This window comes from Antedon bifida, chromosome 5 (genome assembly GCF_963402885.1).
Source record: "Antedon bifida chromosome 5, ecAntBifi1.1, whole genome shotgun sequence".
In the NCBI taxonomy this organism is placed as follows: domain Eukaryota; kingdom Metazoa; phylum Echinodermata; class Crinoidea; order Comatulida; family Antedonidae; genus Antedon; species Antedon bifida.
This window is the reverse complement of record NC_136230.1, coordinates 24,218,892-24,244,987: the sequence shown is the minus strand read 5'-3', so window position 1 is coordinate 24,244,987 and position 26,096 is coordinate 24,218,892. Positions and strand designations below refer to the sequence as shown.

The 26,096-nt window shown below is 31.5% G+C and overlaps 1 protein-coding gene across 1 annotated transcript in view; it reads left to right on the top strand.

Moving 5' to 3' along the window:
* Positions 1 to 25,480, top strand: part of LOC144841911 (stromal interaction molecule homolog) — a 28,941-nt gene extending 3,461 nt beyond the window's left edge. The window contains exons 2-14 of the mRNA XM_078698204.1: positions 2,195 to 2,319; positions 3,801 to 3,915; positions 7,837 to 7,948; positions 9,140 to 9,255; positions 16,384 to 16,558; positions 17,279 to 17,435; positions 18,100 to 18,231; positions 18,848 to 18,948; positions 19,285 to 19,421; positions 19,817 to 19,882; positions 20,345 to 20,492; positions 21,051 to 21,235; positions 21,532 to 25,480. Coding sequence (XP_078554330.1) covers positions 2,195 to 2,319; positions 3,801 to 3,915; positions 7,837 to 7,948; positions 9,140 to 9,255; positions 16,384 to 16,558; positions 17,279 to 17,435; positions 18,100 to 18,231; positions 18,848 to 18,948; positions 19,285 to 19,421; positions 19,817 to 19,882; positions 20,345 to 20,492; positions 21,051 to 21,235; positions 21,532 to 21,683 — 1,721 coding nt within the window. The 3' untranslated portion in view covers positions 21,684 to 25,480. The remainder of the gene's footprint in view (positions 1 to 2,194; positions 2,320 to 3,800; positions 3,916 to 7,836; positions 7,949 to 9,139; positions 9,256 to 16,383; positions 16,559 to 17,278; positions 17,436 to 18,099; positions 18,232 to 18,847; positions 18,949 to 19,284; positions 19,422 to 19,816; positions 19,883 to 20,344; positions 20,493 to 21,050; positions 21,236 to 21,531) is intronic.
* The last annotated feature ends 616 nt before the right edge of the window (positions 25,481 to 26,096 follow it).

The following is a 26,096-nucleotide window of genomic DNA, read 5'->3' as shown; positions in this document are numbered from 1 at the left end:
TGATAATAATTATAATAATAATAATTATGAATAAATAAGGGAGTCAGTTTGTCTCTGTAAAAGAATAACTAAATAGAAAAGAATAACTAAATAGAAATTCTCTGTAAAAGAATAACTATAAATAGAATAATAATACACAACCAAATACAGTAGAGCTAGCAAAACAGAGTTGGAGGAGCAGAGTCTTCACATATGAAGTTGGCTCCAAATATGAAGAAGAAGAAGAAGAATTAATCTAAATAATTTCTTAGATCTACATTAGTAGTGCTTCATAGAATATAATTTCTAGTGATTATTATTAACATTTTTTAAACCAATTGATAATTTAAATGTTGGGTACTCTATCCCTATTTCTGCATAATCATTTTTCACTAGTGTCACAGATGTTGTAATGTGTTGTTTTCCTTGATTTAAATTACTGAACTTAAATTTACAGATAGTGTACAGTAAATAAAAAATATTGAAACGATATATTGGAATTAATTTTTCGGCTTTATTTTAGAAATCATTTATAGTAAAAATTATTTTTACAAGTCTAATAAAATTAATAGCTTAGCTTTTTTTATAATCACAAACATTTATATTTGTCTTCATGGGCAGAAATATTAATTATTAATTATTTGTGTTTTTTGACAAGTATTTCGCTCAGTTTCTGAATGCTTAATTAATCTTTTCTGTCTGACATCTACATTTTAACACTTCTTGTATTTGATTTGATTACGTTTCTGAATAGATTTCCGCTAATCTGGGTTTTCATCAATGATGTGAAATCTATATTTGATCAATGATCAACCACAGCAATTCACAATAATTAATACAATAAAGCAGTGTTTGTCAAGCAAATTGAATAAAATTAATCAATAACAATTTCAATGCTAACGAGAGAATTTATTATAATAGCCAATAATATGTGCATTACACCGTAATACTATTTGTACATTGGATTGTTGTTGGCTTAGAATTTACATTCAATTTTCTGTTTGATTGTTTTAAAGATGTATTGTTCCTCAAAAAACATGAAAAATGAAGATTAATTAAATCAGACTTTGAATATATTATTTTGTAGTTTTAATAAAGTTAATCACTTCCATAGAAAAAAAAATGAAAAAAAACTGTTTTCACTTATAACATAACATAATAAATTATTAAATTCAACTAAAAATTAATTGGCTGGCAGCCAATTTGACCATTTTTTGCTTTAAATTACAGTTTTTTCAGGTAAATAAATTTTGTTTAGATCCAATTTTTTATCAAAGTGGATAACTATTATGTGACATTAAAATGGCATATCCAACAACAAAAATGTAAACAAATTATTTTTCAGGGGGACAATACATCTTTAAGTCAAAAAGATAGCACATTATTGAACAGAATAAATAGAAGGATGGGTCATATTTGTGTAATGAACGTAGGTGGTGCCCATAATACCGCAGTTCTTTCCATGAAGCGTATTTTATAACAACCATCTCATACCCTTTTAAAGAATATAATTTCCTACCATCTTTAGTCCGACTACTATCCACCGTACACAAACTATCCGTTATATAAAATAGCTATATCACTTTTTAATTATTGTTTTTAAAAGATTGTGGAAAACAATTGTAAGTAATGTTTATATTCAAATGAATTTGATGTCAATACCATACAGTAGTCATTTAAATTTCAATCATAAACAAATTTCGTTAAATTTTAATGTGAAACTCATAGCAAATTATGCATTTTTTTTTAAATAATGCTTAGATGTTTTTAAAATGGTGTGTTCTAGATAAACTGTGTGCTGAAGTAATTTTGTTTTATTTCAATGGTAAACATTATTTAACGTTAGCTTGTTCGTTGAGTTAACTAAAATACTGAAGGAAAACACTATATTGAAGGGAAAGTCCCCAATCGAATACAGTACACCAAATAATAACAATAACACAATGGCATTTAAATTTTTAAAATAGAATTGTATTTTCCATAGATGATCTTCTATTCTGAACATAATTGCTATCTTTGCATTGTTGTTGTTATTACAGTTTTCTACAAATAATTCATAGTCTCTTTTGTATATCTTGAAAAAGCTATTTTAAAAAATCATTTTGCAACAATAACAAAATATTTGCAATTTTTAAGAAAGTTAAATAAATTAATTAAGGCCTTTATATGTGATTCTTTCTACAGTAATCTTTCACTGAATATATATTTTTTCCAGAGTGTATAGCAAAAGAAATTGAAGAAGATCTCCGTGACAAACTAGCCAAAGAAGCTATAGAAATATTACATAAAAAGATAGATGATGATCAAAATGGTGATTTAGACTTGTATGAGAGTGATGAGGTACGTACAGTACAAATCTGTTATATTTTGGTGTTTACTGTACATATTTGATCTTGAATATTTAACTTTTAACATTTTACATACTGTAGTTTAAATTGTGTTGCCATCCTCTGCATGCCCATGCATCTTTCCCACTTTAAAAGGAGGTGGGGTGTCATTTAGCTGGCCTGGGCCACCCCTAAATTTGCAAATTACAATGGAAAAGGTAGGACACAAGTGTAAGTTTAGTACCACTGATAACACTGCCTCCATCTCCATTTTATGATTCCCATCCTGTCTCCATGTCGCCTTTTATATTTTTTTTAAAATAGATTATTTATTATTTCTATATTTTATTATTCTAATCTACAGTATTTATTATGGCTACCACTTCATATAATCAATAATTTTTCAAATTTATTGCTGACTTGACATAATTGAATTAAGTATGTGGATACCATGAAGTGTGTTGGCTATCAACAAACATTTCATTTAAAAAAGGAATAAATAAAAGTATAAATAAACAGACAAAATTAATTTCATGAAAATTTGAATGTAATTTCTACTGTAGTGTAATGTAATACAATGTACTAGTTTGTGATGCTTGTTCTGCTTCACTAACTGTCCATAATTGTGGTTGCAAATTATGTTTATAAAATTTGAGAATTAATTTTACCTGAAATTCCCCTTTAAATTTGAAGAAAAAAACATCTCTAGAGTATGATTAAGCTGGTGATTGCTCAACTGTGAAAATAGTAGGCGAGTAATTGTATAAGTTTCCTAAACCACTCCCAACTTTATATTCAGACTATATGTTCATTCATTCATCCATGGAAAATTACTTCCATTTATTGTCATTTGCATATAAAATATACATAGAAATTATGTTTCAAAAACAGATAAATGATTTACTAACAAAAACAATTACACATCATAGCCATCACTCTCATATGGTATACTTACAAGCATTCAGTGCCCGTATGGCACAGCTGGATAAAAGCTGTTACGAAACCTATTTGTACAAGAGATGATGGACCGGTAACGTCTACCGCTACGCAACACCTCAAATACATTATGCATGGGATGAGTAGAATATAGGATGTGTTTTCTTAATTTATCGATTTTAAAAAACGGATTCCATAGATCTCTGCTCAATTCCAATGATACGTGATGCATACTTAACACATTGTAGATCTATTACTGCACTTTTCTATACTAGACACTTTTTGCACTCACAGCCTAAAAAATATCCATATAAATCCTGTTGTTATTACTTACACAGTAAGAATTTTTAGTATTAAAAGGTCTTTCACACCTGCTCCCGCCCAGGTCCAGTTCAATTTCGTGTCAGATTGCACATACAAAATTAGAGACTAAAGTAGAGGGCATACTGAAAATTTTATTTGGTTGAGCCAGGCCGGAATCGAAGCAGATGTGAAAGACCCTTTAAGTTTAAACAGTAGATTTGCACTAAATAATTATTTTAATCATAATAATTTCAGTTTTTACGAGAGGAATTGGAGTATGGAGGGGATTTTGAACGTCATGAGTCATTATTTGAAAAGGACCATCTAATAAACAAAGATGATCTTTGGAACACGTGGACATCATCCCAAGGTACAGTACAATAAAGATATTATAGCGAGCTTTTATTTTGGAACTGTAGATGAAGATGACTTAATGTAATTTATCAGACCATGATGGTTCATCACAGCCTGTTAAATGTTTCCTCTCCTTTACCTACCATTCCAAACGAAATACTTGTTATAAATAATAGTGTCAAAAGTATTGATCAAAATACCATTTTTAACATTTTAAAAATATGTATTTACTGGGCTATAGAATGCTATGTACAGTATTCATCAGAAATTATTTACAAAGAGAAAATTTTAACCTATGGTAATCCTTTATACTTGTCACATCATAATTGAATTGCCGTTGCAATACAGTATATACAATTTAATTATTACATTATATACAGAAATATGTAAAACAAAAGACTTTATAAACTGTCCTGCCAGTTAACCAACATTTTTATTTGCCTCTTTTCTGCTGCCAAGAAAAGGAGGAGGAGGTAAATTTATTCCATCTATATTTCACAGACATTTTAGTAGCAAAAACAGGCTTTTAGAGTGAGACACTAATGTTGTTGATGTTCTGTACATTTATGTGTGTCTGACAGGATATTAAAGAAAAATGATTTTCATTACTAGAAAATAAGCACAATCTGCCTTTCTTGCAGATGTGTATTGTATTCAATAATTCTATGACATAGTACATTATGCCACTGTATAGCATACTGTACTGCTTATTTCATCATGATATAATATAAATTTTGGCTGTATTTGTAGTTAATTAATGTAAATTATCTCCTCATGCAAATTTCTGTTGTTACTATTAATGAATGCAAATTTTCGAATGGCAATTCAAATCCATAACATCAGCAAAAAACCCTTGATTGCATTGGACCTAATTTTTTTCAAATTAACCGAGTTGCTGGCTATGTCAACCAAGAATGTCCAATCCTAACGTTGGCTACAATTCACTACAAAATTGACCAAGACTACAGTACACTATCAAACTTTATGTGACAAAAAAAATGTGATGTGCCCATGGACATGATATCATATCACTACCATATTGAAGCATCATAAATACCATATTTGGGCACATCACACTTTTTGTTTGTCAAACTAATTTGATAGTGTAGACAGAGCTTAACTGTTAACTTTATCCACTACTGCCTGCCCAATAGAACCATGGTCAATGATCTCGGTAAAACTAACCAAATTGGCCAAATACCTTTTTTCAAGTCCTGTGCAAACAAGTCCTATCCGTTGGTTCCTTTTGCACCTTGACTCGTGTATGCTAAGAAACACAGTACAGTAGATGGATAGTAGTACAGGGTGGTTTTTCCCTCCCAGTGTACTGCCCAATTCGTATTTAAATGTCTTTGCTTGTTAGTTTTTTTTCTCTGTCAGTGCCATGTCTTGTTTAAACCAATGTTCTATGGATAGGATAGATGCAGTACATTACATTTAATAGTATTATTAGTAGTATTTTAAATTTCGGTTAAGGTTTTTAAATACACTTTATTTTTCCTTTCCTTTGCACTTAATATTTTTTTTTTGTATTTCAATAAATTGTGTCCAGTCTTGGTTGAAGTTTTATTTTACTTAAACATTTTTTTTAAAGATGTTTTTTTTTAAATGTAATAAATGATGGGTCTTGGTTTGTTTGCTTTGCTAAATATGTTTAGTACATAGGTACAGTAACAACCACACAATCAATATTAATATTATACAGTAGTAGCTAGTACTAGTAGTTTCTGTTCACTGAACCATGACATTTGTATGAGTTTCTTCTTCTGTCAAGAATCTCGCAGATTCAAGAGTCAAGAAGATTCAAGAACAATTTTATTGTCTGTATAAAAAAATGTGTATAGATAATTCATGATACTCAGGAAATAGTAATGGTTGGTTTGGGACATCTGAATAAATATATTGCCCTTGTTGGACATTATACACTAGTTTATCTGATGAATATAGGATTTTAATTCCATCAAATTATGCCTACAGAATTTATTTTAACAATGACTGATGTTATACTGTAATATGTTTTTCAATTGAGTTTGTTGTCTCGTGAGTTGAGCTTGGCATGTGGAAAAGTGCCAACAAGCAGAATTAGCACTTAGACAACTCTATATCAATCAATTCTACCATGCCTGACTGAGGAAAATATATGATTTTTGGAAGACATGCCAAATATTCTTTAAAATATTTTTGATGTACAGTATAGCCTGCCCCTATGTTGGACCATCTCCCACAGACTGTACAATTATTGGAATACAGTATGTGTGTTCTTCAATGAATTATCTCTTTTATCGGGTTATGATCTTTTGGGAGAATAAGGCTAACTGTATTACTGTAGATTCTTTATTTGTCCATAATAATAAATATGGAAATACTGACTGTACAAAATTATATAAACAACTATGGCAATAAATAATAATGAAAAATTGCAATTTCAACTACTGTACTAAGCTACTGTATCTTAGGTACAGTAAAGAACCAAAAGCCGTATGTAAAACATGGGATGCATAGAATACAGGTTGACCTTAAATTGACCCTAAGGCTGTAAATAATGTTTTGTTTACCTTCAGCTGGGCCTTGAAATACTACAAACTTTTTAATGGTAAATACACAGAACAAAACATACTAACTACAATTTACAAAAAATGATGTCATTTGTCATTTTATGCATGTATTGTAAGCCAGAGATTGTAAAATCCTTCAAGAATTATTTATTAGGAAAAGTATAAATATACAAATACAATTCAAATGTTGTTGATTTGCCCAGGTACTTACAGACTACTACAACAATAGTTGTTGGTCTGTGCAATTTCCTTAATTATTTCTTAACTCAACATGCAGTACAGTATATCACACACCCAAATTTGAACCAGCTCACAATCCAATTCTTGTCTGTTTCCTTATCATGAGTAATTCCTTCCTATATTGCTTGACTTCTAACTCTAGTACAATTGTTTTGTTTGTACAGGTAAAATTGTCTTTAAAACTATATTATAAATAAATATTAAAATGTATCACTATGTACAGAATGAACTATAGACCAAATGATTTAAGAATCGAAAGATGACAGGCCATTTTTTTGGGGGGATGATTTTTTTTATTGCAGTCATTCACAGACAGACAAACCAACACAAACTTTGAAAAGTTTTTAGATAAAAATTGATATTCTTATGAAAAATTGACTGTTCAGTTAATTTTTAAAGTAAATTTTAGTGAATATCCTAGTGCACAATATTAAATAATATTATAAATTTAGATATGTTTTGGATTTCCATTTGGCTATATTTTTATAATAAATACATACATGTACAGTTAGGTACACAATAAAATTGATTGTTTTGTTTTCTACTCATAAAAAGCCTACTGTACTGTAATCAAATTTTATGTTAAATTTTCATTAAAAAAAACATATTTGTTGTCTAATGCACAATTTATAATAATATATATATACATTTTTTTCCTTTTTTGATTTATTGGCTATTTGTACATGTACAACAACAACATTTTCACAATAAGATTGTTTGAGCTTGGCATGCAGAAAAGTGCCAAGAAGCCGGAATTAGCACCCAATACATCAATCAATTCTACCATGCCCGACTGAGGAAAATATCTTATTTTTGGTAGACGTGCCAAAATTTCTTTTAAAAATGTTTTTGATGTACAGTATAGCATGCCCCTATGTTGGACCACTCCCACAGACTGTACAGTACAATTATTGGAATAGGTGTGTTCTTCAATGAATCATCTCTTTATCAAGTTATGAGCTTCTGGGAGAGTTAGGGCTTACGATTTATAATATTAATATACATATTTTTTTTCACAATAAGATTATACTCATAAAAAGCCTACTGTACAGTAACTCATTCTATTTGTTATGTACAGTAGTAATTTCATTATTTTTTTAATTAATAACAATTTCTATTTTTTAATGTATATTTTATTTTAGTTTGCAACTGGACAACAGAACAAATGGTAGAATGGCTTGTTGACCGTCTTGAGCTGGATCAGTATAGTGAAACGTTTCAAGTGAATGCAGTTGATGGCAAAATGCTACCTAGGTATATTGTCTTATACCCTGTCCACACTACAGTACTGATACATTGATGTTACAATGTGTTACAACATGTATTGTGTTCGCACTCATGTATTACAAACCCTATGTAATCTATAAAAAACAACCGTTTGTTTTACTCATTGGAGATGATTGGTCAGTCAATGATATATGTATGGACCCTTGTGAAATCTCAGGAGTATCCAGTGGTCATTTTCTGTCTTTAGTAAATATTACTTCTCCGATAATTACAACCTATCCATTGGCCTTTTTCCAGAGAGACATGGTTGTTATTACTGTAAAATAATAAATATTCTACAGTATAGGTAATATTTATGGGTGATGCTCATCTGTTGTATCTCTCCCCCTCCCAAACTGCATCTACCTGAACTCAAAAACATAGTAAAAACATCATTTGCAAGTTTTAGTTCCTTGCAATTTGAAAGCTCTATATTTATAACACACAAAACAGCATGTTCCTTTTGTATTCTTGCATTACATAATTATGCGCCAAGAAGGTTTATTGCTTGTATCAAAGTATGACAATACGTTATTATGATATCAGATTGAATTTCATATTATCAGTGTTTACAGGTGTACAGTATGCAGGTTCACAGCAATGAGAAAGCGTTGAATTACTTGCTCCACTTAATGAGTTTAGTAAAGTACAGAAAGCTAAAAGATCTACTGATTTAGATGAAAGATACATATTTCATTCATTCATTTATTAGTCACATAATACTAATAAATAGAATAGAAAGAAAAACATAAATAAATAAGGCACATAAAGCAGAAATAAAAATCAATTAAAAAATATAATAAGAAGACAGTGATGGGAAGAGGCCCAGAAGAAAAGTACCTCTAGAATAGTCATTTCATTTTCATTTCTTTATTTGAATTCAAAACAAAATAACATTAAAAAAACAGTACATAATTTAGTATTAGTAGTAAATAAATTTAAAGAATAAATCGTTAAACTTTGTATATTTCCTGTGAATATTTTTCTGAGAAAATTGTTTTGTTTTCATTTTAACAAACTAGTTTCATGTTAAAAGTTAGTTCCAACTATTTGTTTTGTATACCGTTCTGTACCCGAGAACTATGGGAAGGATAACCTTGAAACTATGCCTATATAATGGCTGTGCTTTATAGTGCCCCTGTCTTAAGTGCTCTACATACTCTGTTTTTTTCTTTGCAGACTTGCTGTAAATCATGTTCAAATTATGCAAAAAGTATTGGGGATATCGAACCCAGTTCATCGCCACAAGATCTCTATCAATGCAATGGATGTTGTGCTATTCGGCCCTCCTAAAAGTGAGTACAGTATCTTGAAATTTCAGTATTCATCAATGTGTAATGTAGACAGGGATTGTGTTTGAAATTTAAAGCATACATTAACATAAAGTAGTCTTCATCAAGGTGTAGTATGAACAGGGACTGTGATTGAAATTTAAAGCAGTCTTCATCAAGTTGTAGTATGGACAGGGACTGTGATTGAAATTTAAAGCAGTCTTCATCAAGTTGTAGTATGGACAGGGACTGTGATTGAAATTTAAAGCAGTCTTTGTCAAGGTGTAGCATGAACAGGGACTGTGATTGAAATTTAAAACCGTCTTCATCACGGTTTCGTGTGGACAGGGACTGTGATTAAAATTTAAAGCAGTCTTCATCAAGCTGTCGTGTGGACAGGGACTGTGATTAAAATTTAAAGCAGTCTTCATCAAGGTGTCGTGTGGACAGGGGCTGTGATTGTGATTGAATGCACACCACGGCTTGCTTGTTGTATTCAATATTTAAATTTATATAAATTTACAGTAGGACATTCATAATTGGCCCAAATAGTATAACAACTTTTAATTTATGTCTGAATTTACATTATGGGCTTAAAAATGCTTTATCATTCAATAGAAAAAGTACATATTGGGAAACACCCTAAACCTTCCAGTTACTGTAGTCTATATTTCACTATAGATGATATTAATTATTATGGACCTTATTCATACGACTGCCATTTACCATGATAAAAATATTATGAACCATTAATTTATGTTTCAGTTTGGATTTATCATTCAAATTTACATTTATAATATCTAAACCCAAGTTTTCTGTTACTGTTTTAACTTTAAGCAAAAAGCATGAAATTATAAAACAAATAAAATAACCAAATTTCATGCCACTTTTGATTCAAATGTACAGACCAATATGGTGGGAACTGGGGCCATCAGCCAATTACCTTGCTTATCTATTAGATTACACACAAAGTAAACAATTGATTTTGATAAGAAAGTGTCATGACAAGTAATGATAAAAACAAGTTGATATTTGTTGTGTTTACTGTGATATTCATCATAAAAATGATGCATGTAGTCAATTTTTAACCTGACATGATAGTCAAATACTGTAAGTGCAGCAGTGACAATTCCACAGACAAATAAGCACCACAGTCAAATAAGTTCAGCTGAATCAAATACTGTATGCACCACAGTCAAATGAGTACCACAGTAGCATAATGTGCAGCAGTCAATAATAAGTGCCACAGTCAAATAAGTGCCACTGTCAAATAAGTGCCACAGTCAAATAAGCACCACAGTCAAATAAGTGCCACAGTCAAATAAGCACCACAGTCAAATAAGTGCCACAGTCAAATAAGTGCCACAGTCAAATAAGTGCCACAGTCAAATAAGCACCACAGTCAAATAAGTGCCACAGTCAAATAAGCACCACAGTCAAATAAGCGCCACAGTCAAATAAGCGCCACAGTCAAATAAGTACCACAGTCAAATAAGCACCACAGTCAAATAAGTGCCACAGTCAAATAAGCACCACAGTCAAATAAGTGCCACAGTCACATATGTGCAGCAGTCAAATAAATACCAGTCAATATTAAGCGCCACAGTCAAATAAGTACCACAGTCAATAAGCACCACAGTCAAATAAGCACCACAGTCAAATAAGCACCACAGTAAAATAAGCACCACATACAAATAAGTGCCACAGTCAAATAAGCACCACAGTCAAATAAGCACCACAGTCAAATAAGTACCACAGTCAAATAAGCACCACAGTTAAATAAGCACCACATACAAATAAGTGCCACAGTCAATAAGTATCATAGTCAAATAAGTGCCACATATAAATATGTACAACAGTCAATAAGCACCACAGTCAAATAAGTGCCACAGTCAATAAGCATCACAGTCAAATAAGTGCCACATATAAATAGGTACCATAGTCAATAAGCAACACAGTCAAATAAGTGCCACAGTCAGTAAGCATCACAGTCAAATAGATGCCACATAAAGGTAGTACAACAGTCAATAAACACCACAGTCAAATAAGTGCCACAGTCAATAAGCATCACAGTCAAATAAGTGCCACAGTCAATAAGCACCACAGTCAAATAAGTGCCACAGTCAATAAGCATCACAGTCAAATAAGTGCCACATATAAATAGGTACCATAGTCAATAAGCAACACAGTCAAATAAGTGCCACAGTCAGTAAGCATCACAGTCAAATAGATGCCACATAAAGGTAGTACAACAGTCAATAAACACCACAGTCAAATAAGTGCCACAGTCAATAAGCATCACAGTCAAATAAGTGCCACAGTCAATAAGCATTACAGTCAAATAAGTGCCACAGTCAATAAGCATCACAGTCAAATAAGTGCCACATATAAATAGGTACCATAGTCAATAAGCAACACAGTCAAATAAGTGCCACAGTCAGTAAGCATCACAGTCAAATAGATGCCACATAAAGGTAGTACAACAGTCAATAAACACCACAGTCAAATAAGTGCCACAGTCAATAAGCATCACAGTAAAATAAGTGCCACAGTCAATAAGCATCACAGTCAAATAAGCACCACAGTCAAATAAGTGCCACAGTCAATAAGCATCACAGTTTAATAAGTGCCACAGTCAATAAGCATCACAGTCAAATAAGTGCCACAGTCAATAAGCATCACAGTCAAATAAGTGCCACAGTCAATAAGCATCACAGTCAAATAAGTGCCACAGTCAATAAGCATCACAGTCAAATAAGTGCCACAGTCAATAAGCATCACAGTCAAATAAGCACCATAGTCAATAAGGGTCACAGTCAAATAAGCGCCACAGTAAAATAAGTTCTACAGTCAATAAAAGCACCATAGTCAAATAAACACTATAGTAAAATAAAATAAGTACCACCTAACCTTCAAATAAACAAAACAGTCAAATAGGCCCCATGTCAGTCAATAAGTCTCATAAATAGTCACAAAAATAAGTACACTGTAGAATAAGTGCCTCAATCAAGTACTGTACAGTACCACTTTACATGCGCTACAGTCGAAAGCATGCAACCAAACTTCATAAATAACTGTTGTGCTTGTTAGATTTAATTCTGTACTTTTAAAATACTTAGAAAATACTTATCAGTCAAACAATATTTATTCAGTGTGATTATTATTGTAATACAAAACAGATTCTGTTCTCAATTACTGCTTAAATGCCAAACCTGAGTAATATCTAGTCTATAGTCAGATCATAATGAACTAAAACCTGAAGTAGATCATTAAACATGTCAGTTCATCAAAGCGAAAGTAATTTGCTCGTTGTTACCAGTTGTTCTTACAGTAGGATGCGATGTAATAATGATACTCCTATTTGAGTTGAGTTCACAACAATACAATGCATATTAATATCTAGTAACAGACGGATGGTGAAATAATGAGCCACATGGTCTGTAAACAAAGCAACGTTTTCTAGTATCACAATGAATTTAATTTGGTTTATGACTGTAGTTTATCATTAAAGAAACGTTTATTATCAGGATATTTTTTTCTGATACTGTTAATAATACTATTCAGCATTTTGAAATAGTGCCAGAGCCTGCAAATGGTAAAATGTAGTGCAGAAATAACATCTTCGTAAATTTAGGATGACCCAGCAGACCGGCTTTGTGCACCAAATACACTTTCATCAGAAAAGTAAACAATATTTTAAAGCTTATGACTGTACTAATAGTATTACAGTTCCGTTAAGGCTTTAATAATACTACTAAAGAACATTACTGTATGTCACTGTGGTGATTACTGTGGTCCTTTACTTGGCAAACTGCCAAGTATATTGTTTCGTTCTGACAATTTTTTTTTACAAAAGAGTTACTATTATTATACTATAGACCATAAGAAAATTGATATATTGACCATGTCACAAAAAGTGTTTCAAGTCTTGAATTAATGCTATCCTGGGCCTGAAATGTTACATGCTGTAACATGCCCGCTACTTTCTCTCTGCTCTGATTTTACCCAGCATTTTGGCTAGTTTTTGGTGACCTGCTTTTATTAATGTGCCCACCGAAAAATATTGGAAGCTGAAACTTTATGTGACAAAAAAAATGTGATATTCCTGTACTGTATATGGACATGATGATGTCATATAACTACCATATTTGGGAATATCACTACCGTGTTTGGACACATCAAACTAGTTTGATAGTGTAGACAGAGCTTAACACCTTACAGCTTTATTATATCATCCAGTATTTGAAAATCATGCTAACAAATCTAAGAAGAGGTTCATTTAATCTCATTACATTTTACTTGTAATATATTAAAACATTCTTTCGTTAAATTTAAAATTTCAAGTATTTAGTCACTTTTGAAGTTGATGTTACAACTTAAGAACTTAACATAGACTTAATTGAAGTATCTCGCCTCTTAACCTAAATGCTAAGCTAAGAACACTATAGTGCTTTTAGGCTTGAAAATCATTGTTATTCAGGCAAGAGCTTGCTCTTATCTTATACAAAAAAAGAAGATGCTTTTAGTAGATTTCAATATCGCGTGACAACTGACATGCTTTTAAAAAGGATAACATTATGTTAGAACAGGCATAGTGTCATTTAAATAATTGATCGAACATTTCATAAAAACACAGTTATTAGATTAATTCTTATTGTACAAAAAATGTGATGTGTAATTACTTGAAATATAAAATTCAATTCACTTATTTATTTGATCTTGAAAGCAAAATATATTTTAACTATAATAATTTAAAAGAATAAAAATGCCTAAAAACACATTACATATTAATTATTTTTGTAAAATTTAAAAGATGTTAAATTGAATTCAATTCACTTATTTATTTGACCAAATACAATACAATATATTTAAACAATAAACTCTAATAATTAAAAAGAATATAATAAATAAAAATGTTATAAAATTCATTTATCAAACATTGCATAAAAATACAGTAGATTCTATTTTGTACAAAAAATAAATCTTATTTATTTGACCAAACGCTAAATATATTATAAACATTAACTCTGATAAACAATATTAAAAGTATAAAAATGTCATCAAATTCATTTATCGAAATAAATTTCATTTATTATTTCATTCCAGAATCAAATAACATGTTTTAAAAAAGCAAATTAATATAGTTTTTTCAGGTATATTAAACATCACTTTCCAAGATATATTTTTTTTGAATTACATAATTCTGTGTTAAAAATAAATTTATTAAAAGTATGTTTTTAAAAGGTAGGTTAAGTATTGCAATTGTACCCAATTTTAACGACTTTATTTGTTAATAAAACTGATAGTATAGTATTTTTGGATAATTATGTTGAAAATATGACTAATTTGTTTATAATAGTCTCACCTTGACAATGATAATATAAGCATACAGTAGAGTAATTAGTATTGTAGCTTTACTGTCTTTTTGGTAATTACAAATACATTGGCTATTTACAAAATGACAATGTTAACCTCTAAGAAAGTGTTAATAACTTGTGTTTATAATCACTATAGCAACAAGTGTAATCATGGTAATTCAAGGATGATGTACAGTTAAACAGAATAGACCTGGTTATATTTAAAGGCGTTTGTTTCTCCAAGTCTTCTTTCTTTCTTCCTTTTTTGTGCGTCGTTACTATGCCGTAATATCGTTTCGCTAAAATGTGTAAACAAAACATCTCGTAACTTTGTCAACATATAGACATTAACGTGAAGTTGTGCACCTCACATTTTTCAATGACATCAGAGTTGCGCAACTTCAATAAGTGATCATAGATTAAAAACAAAAAGTCATTTTATATTGACACTTGGTGAAAATTGAATTCATATCAACTTTCTATGGATTAAAAATCAAAGTGACAAGTTCAAATCTATTTTTTTTTATCCTTTTCAACTATATGCTATAAACTATATTTACAAAACTGTTTCTACTTCGTTGAAAATAAATTCTGTTATTTAACCAATTTCTTAATTAATAATAAATTGTAAACTTGTCCTTCAAAATGACATTTGAATTTTGAATAACGTATGTATAGCTTAATATTAAATCAGCTGTTTAAATTTAATATTTGATGATGTTTCTATGTTTAGAGTTTTAAAGGCCAGGTGCAGGCAAAACATGTCTATTGATCAGACATTCCAATAATTACCAATCTAATGTATCCCAAAGCTCTGTCTACACTATTAAACACTAACAAAATGTGATATGCCCATATATGGACATGATGATGTCATAGTACTACCATATTTGTGCATATTATTTCCATATTTGGACACATAAAGTTTTATAGCGTAGACAGAGCTTTATACTTCATATTTAGAAACAATTTCTTATTGAAAAATAGACAATGTTATAAAAAAGCAGACTATTTGCATTATACTGGTAACTTCAGATTTTTATTATCATGCTAATATCAAAAATTTGTCATTAGATGATTACATTATTTTGCAAAATTCTGTATTTGTTATAAGTAGTATATAGTTTTATAGTTTAGTCATAGTTTTCTTGCCTGTACTTTATATCATGCAGTATTACTATTATAAACATTTATTGGCATAGAGAAACCACCACCCAGTGATATTCTGGAAAGTAATCAATTAAATATTTATTGATTTCAGTCTACGGGTTGCATTTTGCTTTTTTAAACATAAAGCAGAATAAATTAACAAAAATATGTTTGGAAAAGTGAGTGATATATCTGAATTATAGAAATAATCAAAACCACAGTAAAAACTCGGTATGGAGGAAATAAAGGAAATGATCCTGTTTTTTAAAATGTATAGTTTTAAAAAGAAAATATTAGTAATAGTATTGGCGATAACAAATCTGTCACTATACAAGATAGATTACATGTGGTTTATATTAAATCAGATGTAAGCCTAAAACCTTGCTTTTTGATACATCTGATTATTATTAGAATAACAACTTTCTGTTCACACTGACTCTTATCAAGTCTCATATGACAGGTTTGAAGCAAAATCTGTTCAAAGATTGGCAAAATGCAGAGAGGGTAAAAAAGTGTGCTATTTAATATTTTGGCCGATATAATTCACAATTTTAATAAGCTTTTATGACATCACTACCATTCGGATAATTGGAGGGAGACATGTATTATGTTTTTTTTTTATAATTGACAAATTTGTCATTTTCAGAGCCCAACAACTACATCAAAGATTGGACGTTAGTGATTTCAGTGTTGCTTGCAGTTGGTGGATGCTTCTTTGCTTATGTGCAACATAGATATTCACAATCACATGCCCAACAGGTGTTAAAAGAACTTGAGAGTCTTCAGAGGGCAGAAGATTCATTGAGAGAATACCAAGAGAGGTACAGTACATGCATGCACAGAATGTATATAGTAGTATAGCCAAGAACGTAGCACACAGTTGGCGTGACATAGAAGCTCAAGGCCCCTGGTTTAGGAACCATAAGTGGCCCTCCAACACTGCAAATGGGTTTGCAACTGGTTAGGAAATGGGTTAGCAGCAGGTTGGCAAATGGGTCAGCAACAGGTTAGCAAATGGGTTAGCAGCAGGTTAGGAAATGGGTTAGCAGCAGGTTAGCAGCAGATTAGGAAATGGGTTAGCTACAGGTTAGTTAGCAAATGGGTTAGCAGCAGGTTAGCAAATGGGTCAGCAACAGGTTAGCAAATGGGTTAGCTACAGGAAGTTAACAAATGGGTTAGCAGCAGGTTAGCAAATGGGTTAACAGCAGGTTAGCAACTCTAGTTGCAGTATGTGTAGGCATTGTTTGTCCTGCAGACAAACAGCTCAGTTAGGCTAAAAGATTCAGGTTATTCCCCAACAGTAATAGAAAATGTATTGAGAATATTATGCTTTTGATCAATTAAAATACTAATATTAGATACATATTATATTTCTACAAATCACAGTTCAATATATTTAATACATAATGAAGGCCACAAATCCCACTCAAATTCAGGCTTTTATACTATAATCCGAGTTTACATTTTTCAGGTCATAACCATTCATTTCCAACCAGATGCTTAACATTAAATTGGTTTTTTATTTTCAAATTTTATGTTAGGCTTGAGCGCGAGCAGGAAGAACATCAAATGACACTGCAAGAAAAGAGGAAGATTGAAGCTGAACTGAAGGCGAAAGCTAAAGAAAATGAAATATTTGAAGGCTCACCGTCAGAATTACAAGAGCAATTACTCAAGGTTAAAGCTGACTTTGAAGAGGTAACAGAGTAGCTTGGTGGTTAAGATGCTTGCCTACTGATCCTAAGGTCCTGGGTTCAAATCCTGTCTCATGTCAAATCAACTCAACACACATGACTTTATATAGGCCTACAGCACATTTTGTTTGTCTTGTGAACAGGATCGGCACCTTTAAGAAACATAGTGAATGAATTCGCTTTTGGTTATCCTTGACAATTTGCCTAAATATAAAAAGAAAAGGAAAAAAAACTTGAACAAGGCTGTAAAACATGTCATCAAATTTGTTAGTAATTTAAGTAATTACATTAAAAGTAAAGTAAATAATTACCCAAATCACATGTGCAGATAAAAACAAAATCTTTTCTTTATTTAGTACTGACTTTTCTTTACTATGCAACTGCAAAATGGCGTTGTATGTGTTTTTGCTTAAGTTTAATTAAATGCACCCTGTGAAAAGATAAATTTAAATGATAAAACACTGATTTCATCAACAATGTTAATGTTAAAATAATGTTTATTTGTAAAATTTATGTAATTATGCTTTTTACATTGTTTGTATAATATACATTTTACAAAACAATACATTTTATAATAAATAACAGAAAACTGTCACCCGAAAGTTGAAGTACACAATACTACCCCTGTGTCATCATTAAAATGGTATTATTGTTTGTTGTTATTCCAGATGAACCAAGGTTGTTTTAAACCCCCATTAGTACTACAGCAATGGTTGCAGTTTACGCACGAAATTGAACTGCGTTATTACAAAATGAAAAAGGCAGCTGCAGAAAAACAGCTGTCTACGGCGAAGGAAGTGGTATGTATTTCTAAACAATTGTGCTGTCTATTTTTACAATCAATCGTGGCCATTGCTTAGGGTGCTTTAACCTTAGAAAAAGAGGATATATTGAGCATGTTACACTGTCGTGACATCACAAACATCTTTCTAAAAGTGTAGGCGTATGTTTGCCTGATGTATCTCTGACTACTGACCTGTAAAATATAAATATTTAGTACTTGTTACACATCAATTTCTCCGACAACGCAATCTTTTGTAATACAGTATAACCCCTCTTTTAGGATACCTCTATTCAGAGGAGTCGTACCCTGAGCAATATAATACTGTATGTTTAACATCCCTATTAATGGAACCCTTTGTTGGGTCCAAAATGTGTCTAAATAGGAGAGTTCTACTGTAATTGTCAACATTAGAATGTTTAAATGTTGAGGCCATAATTGTCTACAGCATTTACCAAAACAATTATATATAAAAAGGTTTCTCTCATCTTGAGGCATGCTGCATCAAATATTGTTCTTCCAATTTAAGTCTTAATGATTATTATTTAATTAAATTAACAACTGAAAAAAAACACATTCAGCTTTTTATAAATAATGATTTTTTTACATTTAAAAAAAATCTTGATATTTTACAGTGCGAAAAAATACGTAAAAAAAGAAATGCATTTTTAGGATCATTCAGGATAGCTCATGGAGGAACACTTGATGATATTGACCAAAGAATACATAGTGCACGGTATGTACTAACCATTGATGCATGTCCTAATCTAGAAGAGATGATAACAATGAATCCCCTATGCCTAAAGTCTACTTTAGTATAGACATTTCTTTGGACCACTACAGTAGCTACACCTACTTCTATGAATGGATGACTAGTTCGGAACAGGAATGCTAGTTGTTCAAACCCAATAGCATTTTGATTTTATGAATCTATGCGTAAATGGATTTTTACGACCTCTTTGTAGGACTACGACATTTCCTCTTGGAACGTTCACTCTCGGACAATTACCTCCTCCTAGGACCAGGATGCGACCAGGACATATTATTATGATGATATTTGTTTTCATTACAGCTCAGCTTTGAATGAGGTGACTTCAGACTTAAAGGAGCGTCTTCATAGATGGTCACAAATTGAGCAGTTATGCAACTTTGATATTACAAATAATAGTGGATACCCTACATTGCATGCAGTCTTATATTCTACAGAAGGTAAAAACCTGTTTATTAAAGAATAATAGGCTCTTTGTCTTCTGTAGCCAGACTTTTTACAAGGGGGGACTGAGGAAAAATTGGCTTTGGCTGACTTCTTCTGCTGGTCTCTAGTTTGAAAAGGACACTTCGGGAAAAATGTGGTGTGTTCGAACCCTCAAACTTCTACCCGGCTACTGGCTTGCTTTTAAATTCAAGACAATTTGCTTTGAGAGTTTATAGCATGCAGTAATTTTTTTTGCGTACAAAACTTCACACACTTCCTAATACAGTAAGTGTTCTCTTTCATATGAAAGCATAGTTAGTATAGTCTGTGTATTGATAGTTTAATACCAAAAGCTTCGTTCCATCTGTCCAGCAACTAAAGTAACAGTAAAATGTCTTTTTCTCTTCAGAATTGTCTATGGGAGGAACTGAAGAAGGTGAAGAGGATGTTCCACCAAACTATCTCACTGCTATAAGTAAGAAATTGCATTGGTTTAGCTTCTTCAGTAATGCAGGACAGATTATATCTTTGTATATACTGTACAGTATAAGGCCACCCTAAACTTGACACAATCAGTATTAAACCTGATTTTGCAGGTAGAACCAATCACAAAGATGACAATTAATTTACATATTTAGAATTATATTTAAGAAAAAAATGTTTTTTTCAAGCCTATATTTGGATATACCTGGATAAATTGCCTACAATATAAGTCGGAAATTTGAAAATGTTTAGACCACACCTCTCAATAAGTGGAACAGTCCACAAACCACTCACTTATTAGGGAAAGCACACAAATCACATTAAACAAAGATAGAAACAGCAAATCATTATATTTCAGATTGTAAAAATGTTCGAGTTAAACTACTAGCTTCACTATTTATTTCTATATAAACAACAGTGTATATTTCAATAATTATAACTTTTTGTTTATCAGCTGGTTCATGTACAATGACACCAAGTGGTAGTGGTTGTCATTTATCCAAACTTGATGGGAAATTAAGCGGAAGCTTGCCAAATGTATCCCGAAAGCAAACATCACCAATTTCAAACAAAGATATTACATTCATAGTAGGAGATGAAAGGTAGCTATTTAAAAAAAAATATTTGTTCTTGTTGTTCATAAAATTTTATATTATACAGATATTGCTTAGAGGCAGAAATATAAGATTTGACATCCATGAGAGAATGATATTTTCTCGAAAGACTATATATTTCCTGAAGCAAAGCTGAGGGAAATATAATCCTGAGAGAAAAATATCATTCCCAAGGGGATTTCAAATTTTAAAAAGGCGATATCTTATATATTATATAGCCAAATATCAGTAGAATATCTGCTGGGTTGGCTCGGAAATAAGCCGACCAAGTTAGGCATAGTGTCCACCTTACCATGCGAAGAATTAATGTATAAAGGTAAATAATTACTAATTAATGATTCCTTAAAATATTCACTAATGCGTAGGCCTTTTACATTAACAGAATAATTTCCATCAATAATTCTATACTTTATAGTATTAATAATACTAGATAAGCCTACTAATAATTCGTCTTCTCTCGAGCCGAATCACTGTGCTGCGCATACCAGGTTACTCCTATAAACACACCAAGAGCAACTTTTAGATTAAATTTTTTTCAATTTTTAGTTGTACATCGAGTGCCACCTTGCCATCATCTGCACCAGTTAGTCTCGGCCAGCATAGATCAGTGACTGCACCAATTCTTAATTACAATTCATCAAATTCAAGACCTAAGACTTTACCTATATCGCAATCAGACAGCTCACTAAGGGAATTAAGTAATGGTTCATTAGGCAAAAAGACTATAAAAGGTAAAATTATTTTATTTACATTGTATCTATTTATAATAGTATTTGTTATTATAACACACAAGAACTGAGACAATATATCTTTCAACACTATGGCAACCCATACTGAAGGGGAAACATTGTTTGGTCCTGAAAGTGTCCCTTTAATAGAGGTTATATGTATAAAATATAATATTGTAAAATTGTATTATTATAAATTTCAGGTGGTTTTGTCAAAGGTCATGTAACCTTTCACCTTTCAATATTCAATACTCCTTTTTATTACTAACTATTGATTTAATTATTTTATTTCAATTCAGATGCAAACAAGATAAAAACTAAAAAGATTTTAAATGAAGAAGATACAATGTCAAGCGACAGTACGGAAACGGATGGTGAAATTAAAAAGAAAAAACGTAAAATAAGAATTCCTGTTGTCTTGAAAAAATCAGACAAACCAAAAACATCCTAGCTACGGTCAGATTATTCGCTATTTTTTGTTCTTGCAAACCTAAGAAGGGAATTTTGCGTGTTAGAAATTAGCTGGCCAGTTAAACAGGCTGTTTGGAACTACCAACGCAGCATGAAAAAGGGTACCAGCAATGGATGGAGTTAGAAATCGCAATGTTACAGGTTGAACCATTGCTGTATTTGAAGATTACCAAGCTTATCCTACCATCATGACAAACTAGCTGAAATTCTACTATATTGACCAACCGTAAAACTTCGAAATGTCCAGGCGTTTCTTTTTTTAGGACTCTTGGGTGGGCTTCTTTTCGAGATCACTTTTACAAACCACAGAGAGGGCTTCTTTTTTAGATGGCCTTCTTTTCAAAAAGATTTCAAGGTTTTACGGTATTCAAGTAGATTTCTAAATTTCCTGGATCAAGCAAAATTTAGTTGAGGCCCATTTACACTAGGATGATAATGATCGGTGATAACTAGATAATTTATATGAATTTTTCCTACATCAAACAAAATTAGAAAACCTATATATTATGATGCAGACTATAAATTATAAAGCAAAACTGATTTTAATTTAAAAACATAAGTCACATACAACTTTGCATAGGTTTTACCAATATCAAATACAGTAATAAGTGTTTTGGAGAACAAGAATAGCATCATGGTGGTGGAAGGATATTCGTGTGAGTGGTTTGATACGATATATATGATCATATACAGTCAACTCTCCAAATACCGAACTAAAAACCAGATATTCTCCCAAAACCAGTCTTTTCTTGAGGACCATTTTTACCATTAAAAACACATTCCGTATACCAGACTTTCCGGAATACAAGACATATTAGGCCAGCCCCAAGGTGTCCGATATTGAGAGAGTTGACTGTATTGTTTCTTGCGTGCCTTTTATAATACCTGTAACCCATTAAATATTCTAATTTTTACATTCATGAGGTTTATATATTCTATAACAAATATTTAAATTTAAATTACCAGATTATATTTAATTGGTTTTTCTTTCCTTGAATATTTTTGTACTGGACCAATCTTGTTGTGTACAAGTTTAGTCTTTCTTTCAGGGGCGCTTTTTCAAACAGGGTGTGAAAACTATTGTTATTAGCATAGGTTGAACTATGACATGTGGGTCAGGGTGTAGTGCAAGGTCATGTTGGTGAACATGAACCCAAAAACATTTGTTCAGCTTAGCAAATGCTATATTTGCATTATTTTAAAAGTATCCTTCATTTTAACAGACCTATATTCAAACTAGAGTCAAATTCATTTCCTTTAGTAGTACATCGGATAGTAGTACATCCATATACAAAACATAAAAAAAAAAAAATTTCACCAGGAAATAAACAATAGCAACTTCCACAAAACCAACCGTCAATATCCTAAAATATCAATTTTCACCAAAGCTGATGTAGGTTGGATTGTGTAAGTACGTTAACTATGGTTTTAATCAGACTATTATAACCAATGTATGTTTTGATACTACGGCCAATTCCTATTCAGGGACACCCCTATTAAGCGGACACTTCGTTGTGTCCCAAAAGTTTCCCTTATTACTATAGGGTTCTACTGATGAAACTTACTATCCAGTTTAACAGATATGTACAGAGAATACTTATAGCTGCAGTATTGTTTATATACTTATATACTACAGATAATTGGAAGTATGCCTAAATGTTGGATTTATCTAACATGCACACCTTGGTAGTCTACTTATTGTACACTGTTGATAGGAATCATAGCTGTACATCACCACACATTTTTTTTGTGGAATATCCTATTATGAAATTAGGGGTGTCAATTTGACTATACAGGTAGTTACAGCATAAATAATGGAATACATTCAAAATATTATATCTTTCTATGACTTTTTTTTAAGTATATTGCACATTTTTGTAATGAAATACAGTAGAACGCTTCCTTCGGAAACCCTTATTTGGAGACAGCTATTAAGGGGACATTTTCTGGTGAATCGAGCAATGAGAAGTTCATAGGGACAACCCTGTAGTGGATACCTTGTTGGTTCTACTGTATTTAATTTTTAAAATAGATGCCATGCCGATGCCTTTAAGCTTGTAGAAATCTTTACCTAATAAGGTTATATTCAGACTACTATCATTCCATCTCAATTCTCCCAGTTCACATTCCGTACACTGCCAAGAATTAATTGTAAAAGTCCACTTTCTGTTTTAAGGGTACCCTATATAATACTCCCAAGAATGTTTTCATATTGTTGTATGTCGTTAATTTTACACCTTTTATGATTAACTCGTTCAAATGCATTGAGTGAGTTTATCCCGCGCGTGCTGACGCGTTTTTGTTGTGTTCGCACGATTTGTAAACTCACTAAATCAGTACAGTAGAACCACTCCTTGGGGACACTCATCCTTTGTGACACTCCTATTTAAGGGACACTCTATTAAGGGGACACTTTACCGTGAAACGATCGAGCGATAACATGTTAACAGTATGGATAATCCTTATCGAGGGTACACTCCTTATTAAGAGGACACTTTGTTGTTTGGTCCTAAAGGTGTCTATGTCCCTTAATAAAAGTTCTACTGTATGTATAAGGTTATTTGTAAACAGGTAGAGTATGTTCATTATTACATGGTTTGGGGAAGGTAGGACGTGTGTGAAAGTGTAGTAGAATAATTATATATTATGCAATGTAATAATGTATATTGATGTAAATTATATAATGTTGTTGATAGACAATCGGTGATAAATTGGAAACATTGTATTCTAGGAAATGTGAATTATAATAACACAGTGCATTCCATTTTTAATTCATATATAAATTATATCCATTTTTATAATAAAGGGTTTTTTTGTATAGGCCTATCTTGATATAATTCCCTATTGTATTTACCAGAATAAAACATGTAGTAGATAATAAGTTCCTATTCCGAATAAGTGCACCAACTATTGTCCAATAAGCTTTCAATATGGCCTAATCAGGAAAGAGTGAAATCACTCTTCCCTGGCCTACCTAAGGCCAATTTACACAGACGAGAGGTAACGGTAATAGATGACCATTTACACAAAGCGCGAAGCGGACGGGCTTTTTACGCTGAGGATAGATGTTACTTACTGTTACTGCTCGTTTGTGTAAATTGGCCTTTAGGCTACTGCTACTTAATTAGAAAGACCACCATCTCAAATAAGAGCTACAACCGAAAGCATTTATCCAAAAGTGGATCATAGAATTCTGAAACAGGAGAGCGCTAATAATATTGATTTTTTGTTGGGGGAGGGGAAAAAGTTTTGGAATTAACAGCAGAACTTATCCCAACAATTTACCGCATTTATCAGCACTGATATTGTTTCTCTCGGTTCAATTTTATCTTCAAAGACTAGATTGAAAATGATGACCTTTCTTTAATTTCCAAAGACAATTTATGTGTAGATTAGGATTTTTAGCATAACTTAAATTGATGATGTTAAAACCTTTAATTATATTTATTTAATTTGCTTTAACTTGTCGTGCTGGTTCATGATATTTCTATATTTTGCTGCTGCCACTGCGCTTATTGGTCGTCGTCAAGATACGCCCAGCAACCGTAATAAATGACAGCCATTTAACAGCATCGGAAAGCAGTAAAATATTTTCCGGGTGACTATATTTTACAGATTATGAAATTGTTTAAAGATCATTATAATTATTATTATTATTTTGCCTTTATTTACTTATGAATTTACTTATGATATTTGTAGTGCTTGGCCTGATAGATTAAATACATAAACCATGAGATATTGCAAAGTATTATTAAAATGATACAATTACGTGGCCTATATGGTTGCATTCAGTTTATTTTGTGTTATTGTATGTTTACCCAATGCAAAATTGCAACATCACTGTTTAAAATGATGATCAAATTTAAACAAAATGACTAAGTTAAGATTAGGAATTTTAGATCTTGAAAACAAAAAGGGAAGATGGACAGGAATTGAAAGGGAAAAACGAATCTGTAAAGTTTGAAAATGCAACGAGGTTGAAATGAATATCAGACTTTGGTTTTAGATTGTCCATATTACAAAGAAATTAGACAGTCTTTTTTAAAACCTTATTATTTTAATTAAACCAACAAATAAAGAGTTTGTTTTAGGCCACTACAAATGAACAACAAAAAGAAAAAAGTAATCAATAACCTGGTAGGATTTGCCCTTATCACATATAAAAGAGAAATTATTTTGCTGTTACTACTCACATATAAATGTATGCTATGTATTATATATATCCATTTCAACAACATTTTGAACATGTTATTTCTTGTTATATTATGAAATAGGCGTCTTTGTCAAAGATTGAAGACAAATTGCTTATTTTGAAAACTAACAACAATGTTAAGATACTTGTTTTTGGGAAACTAACCCTTTCTTTAAAAAAAACGATTTGCGAAATGAATTA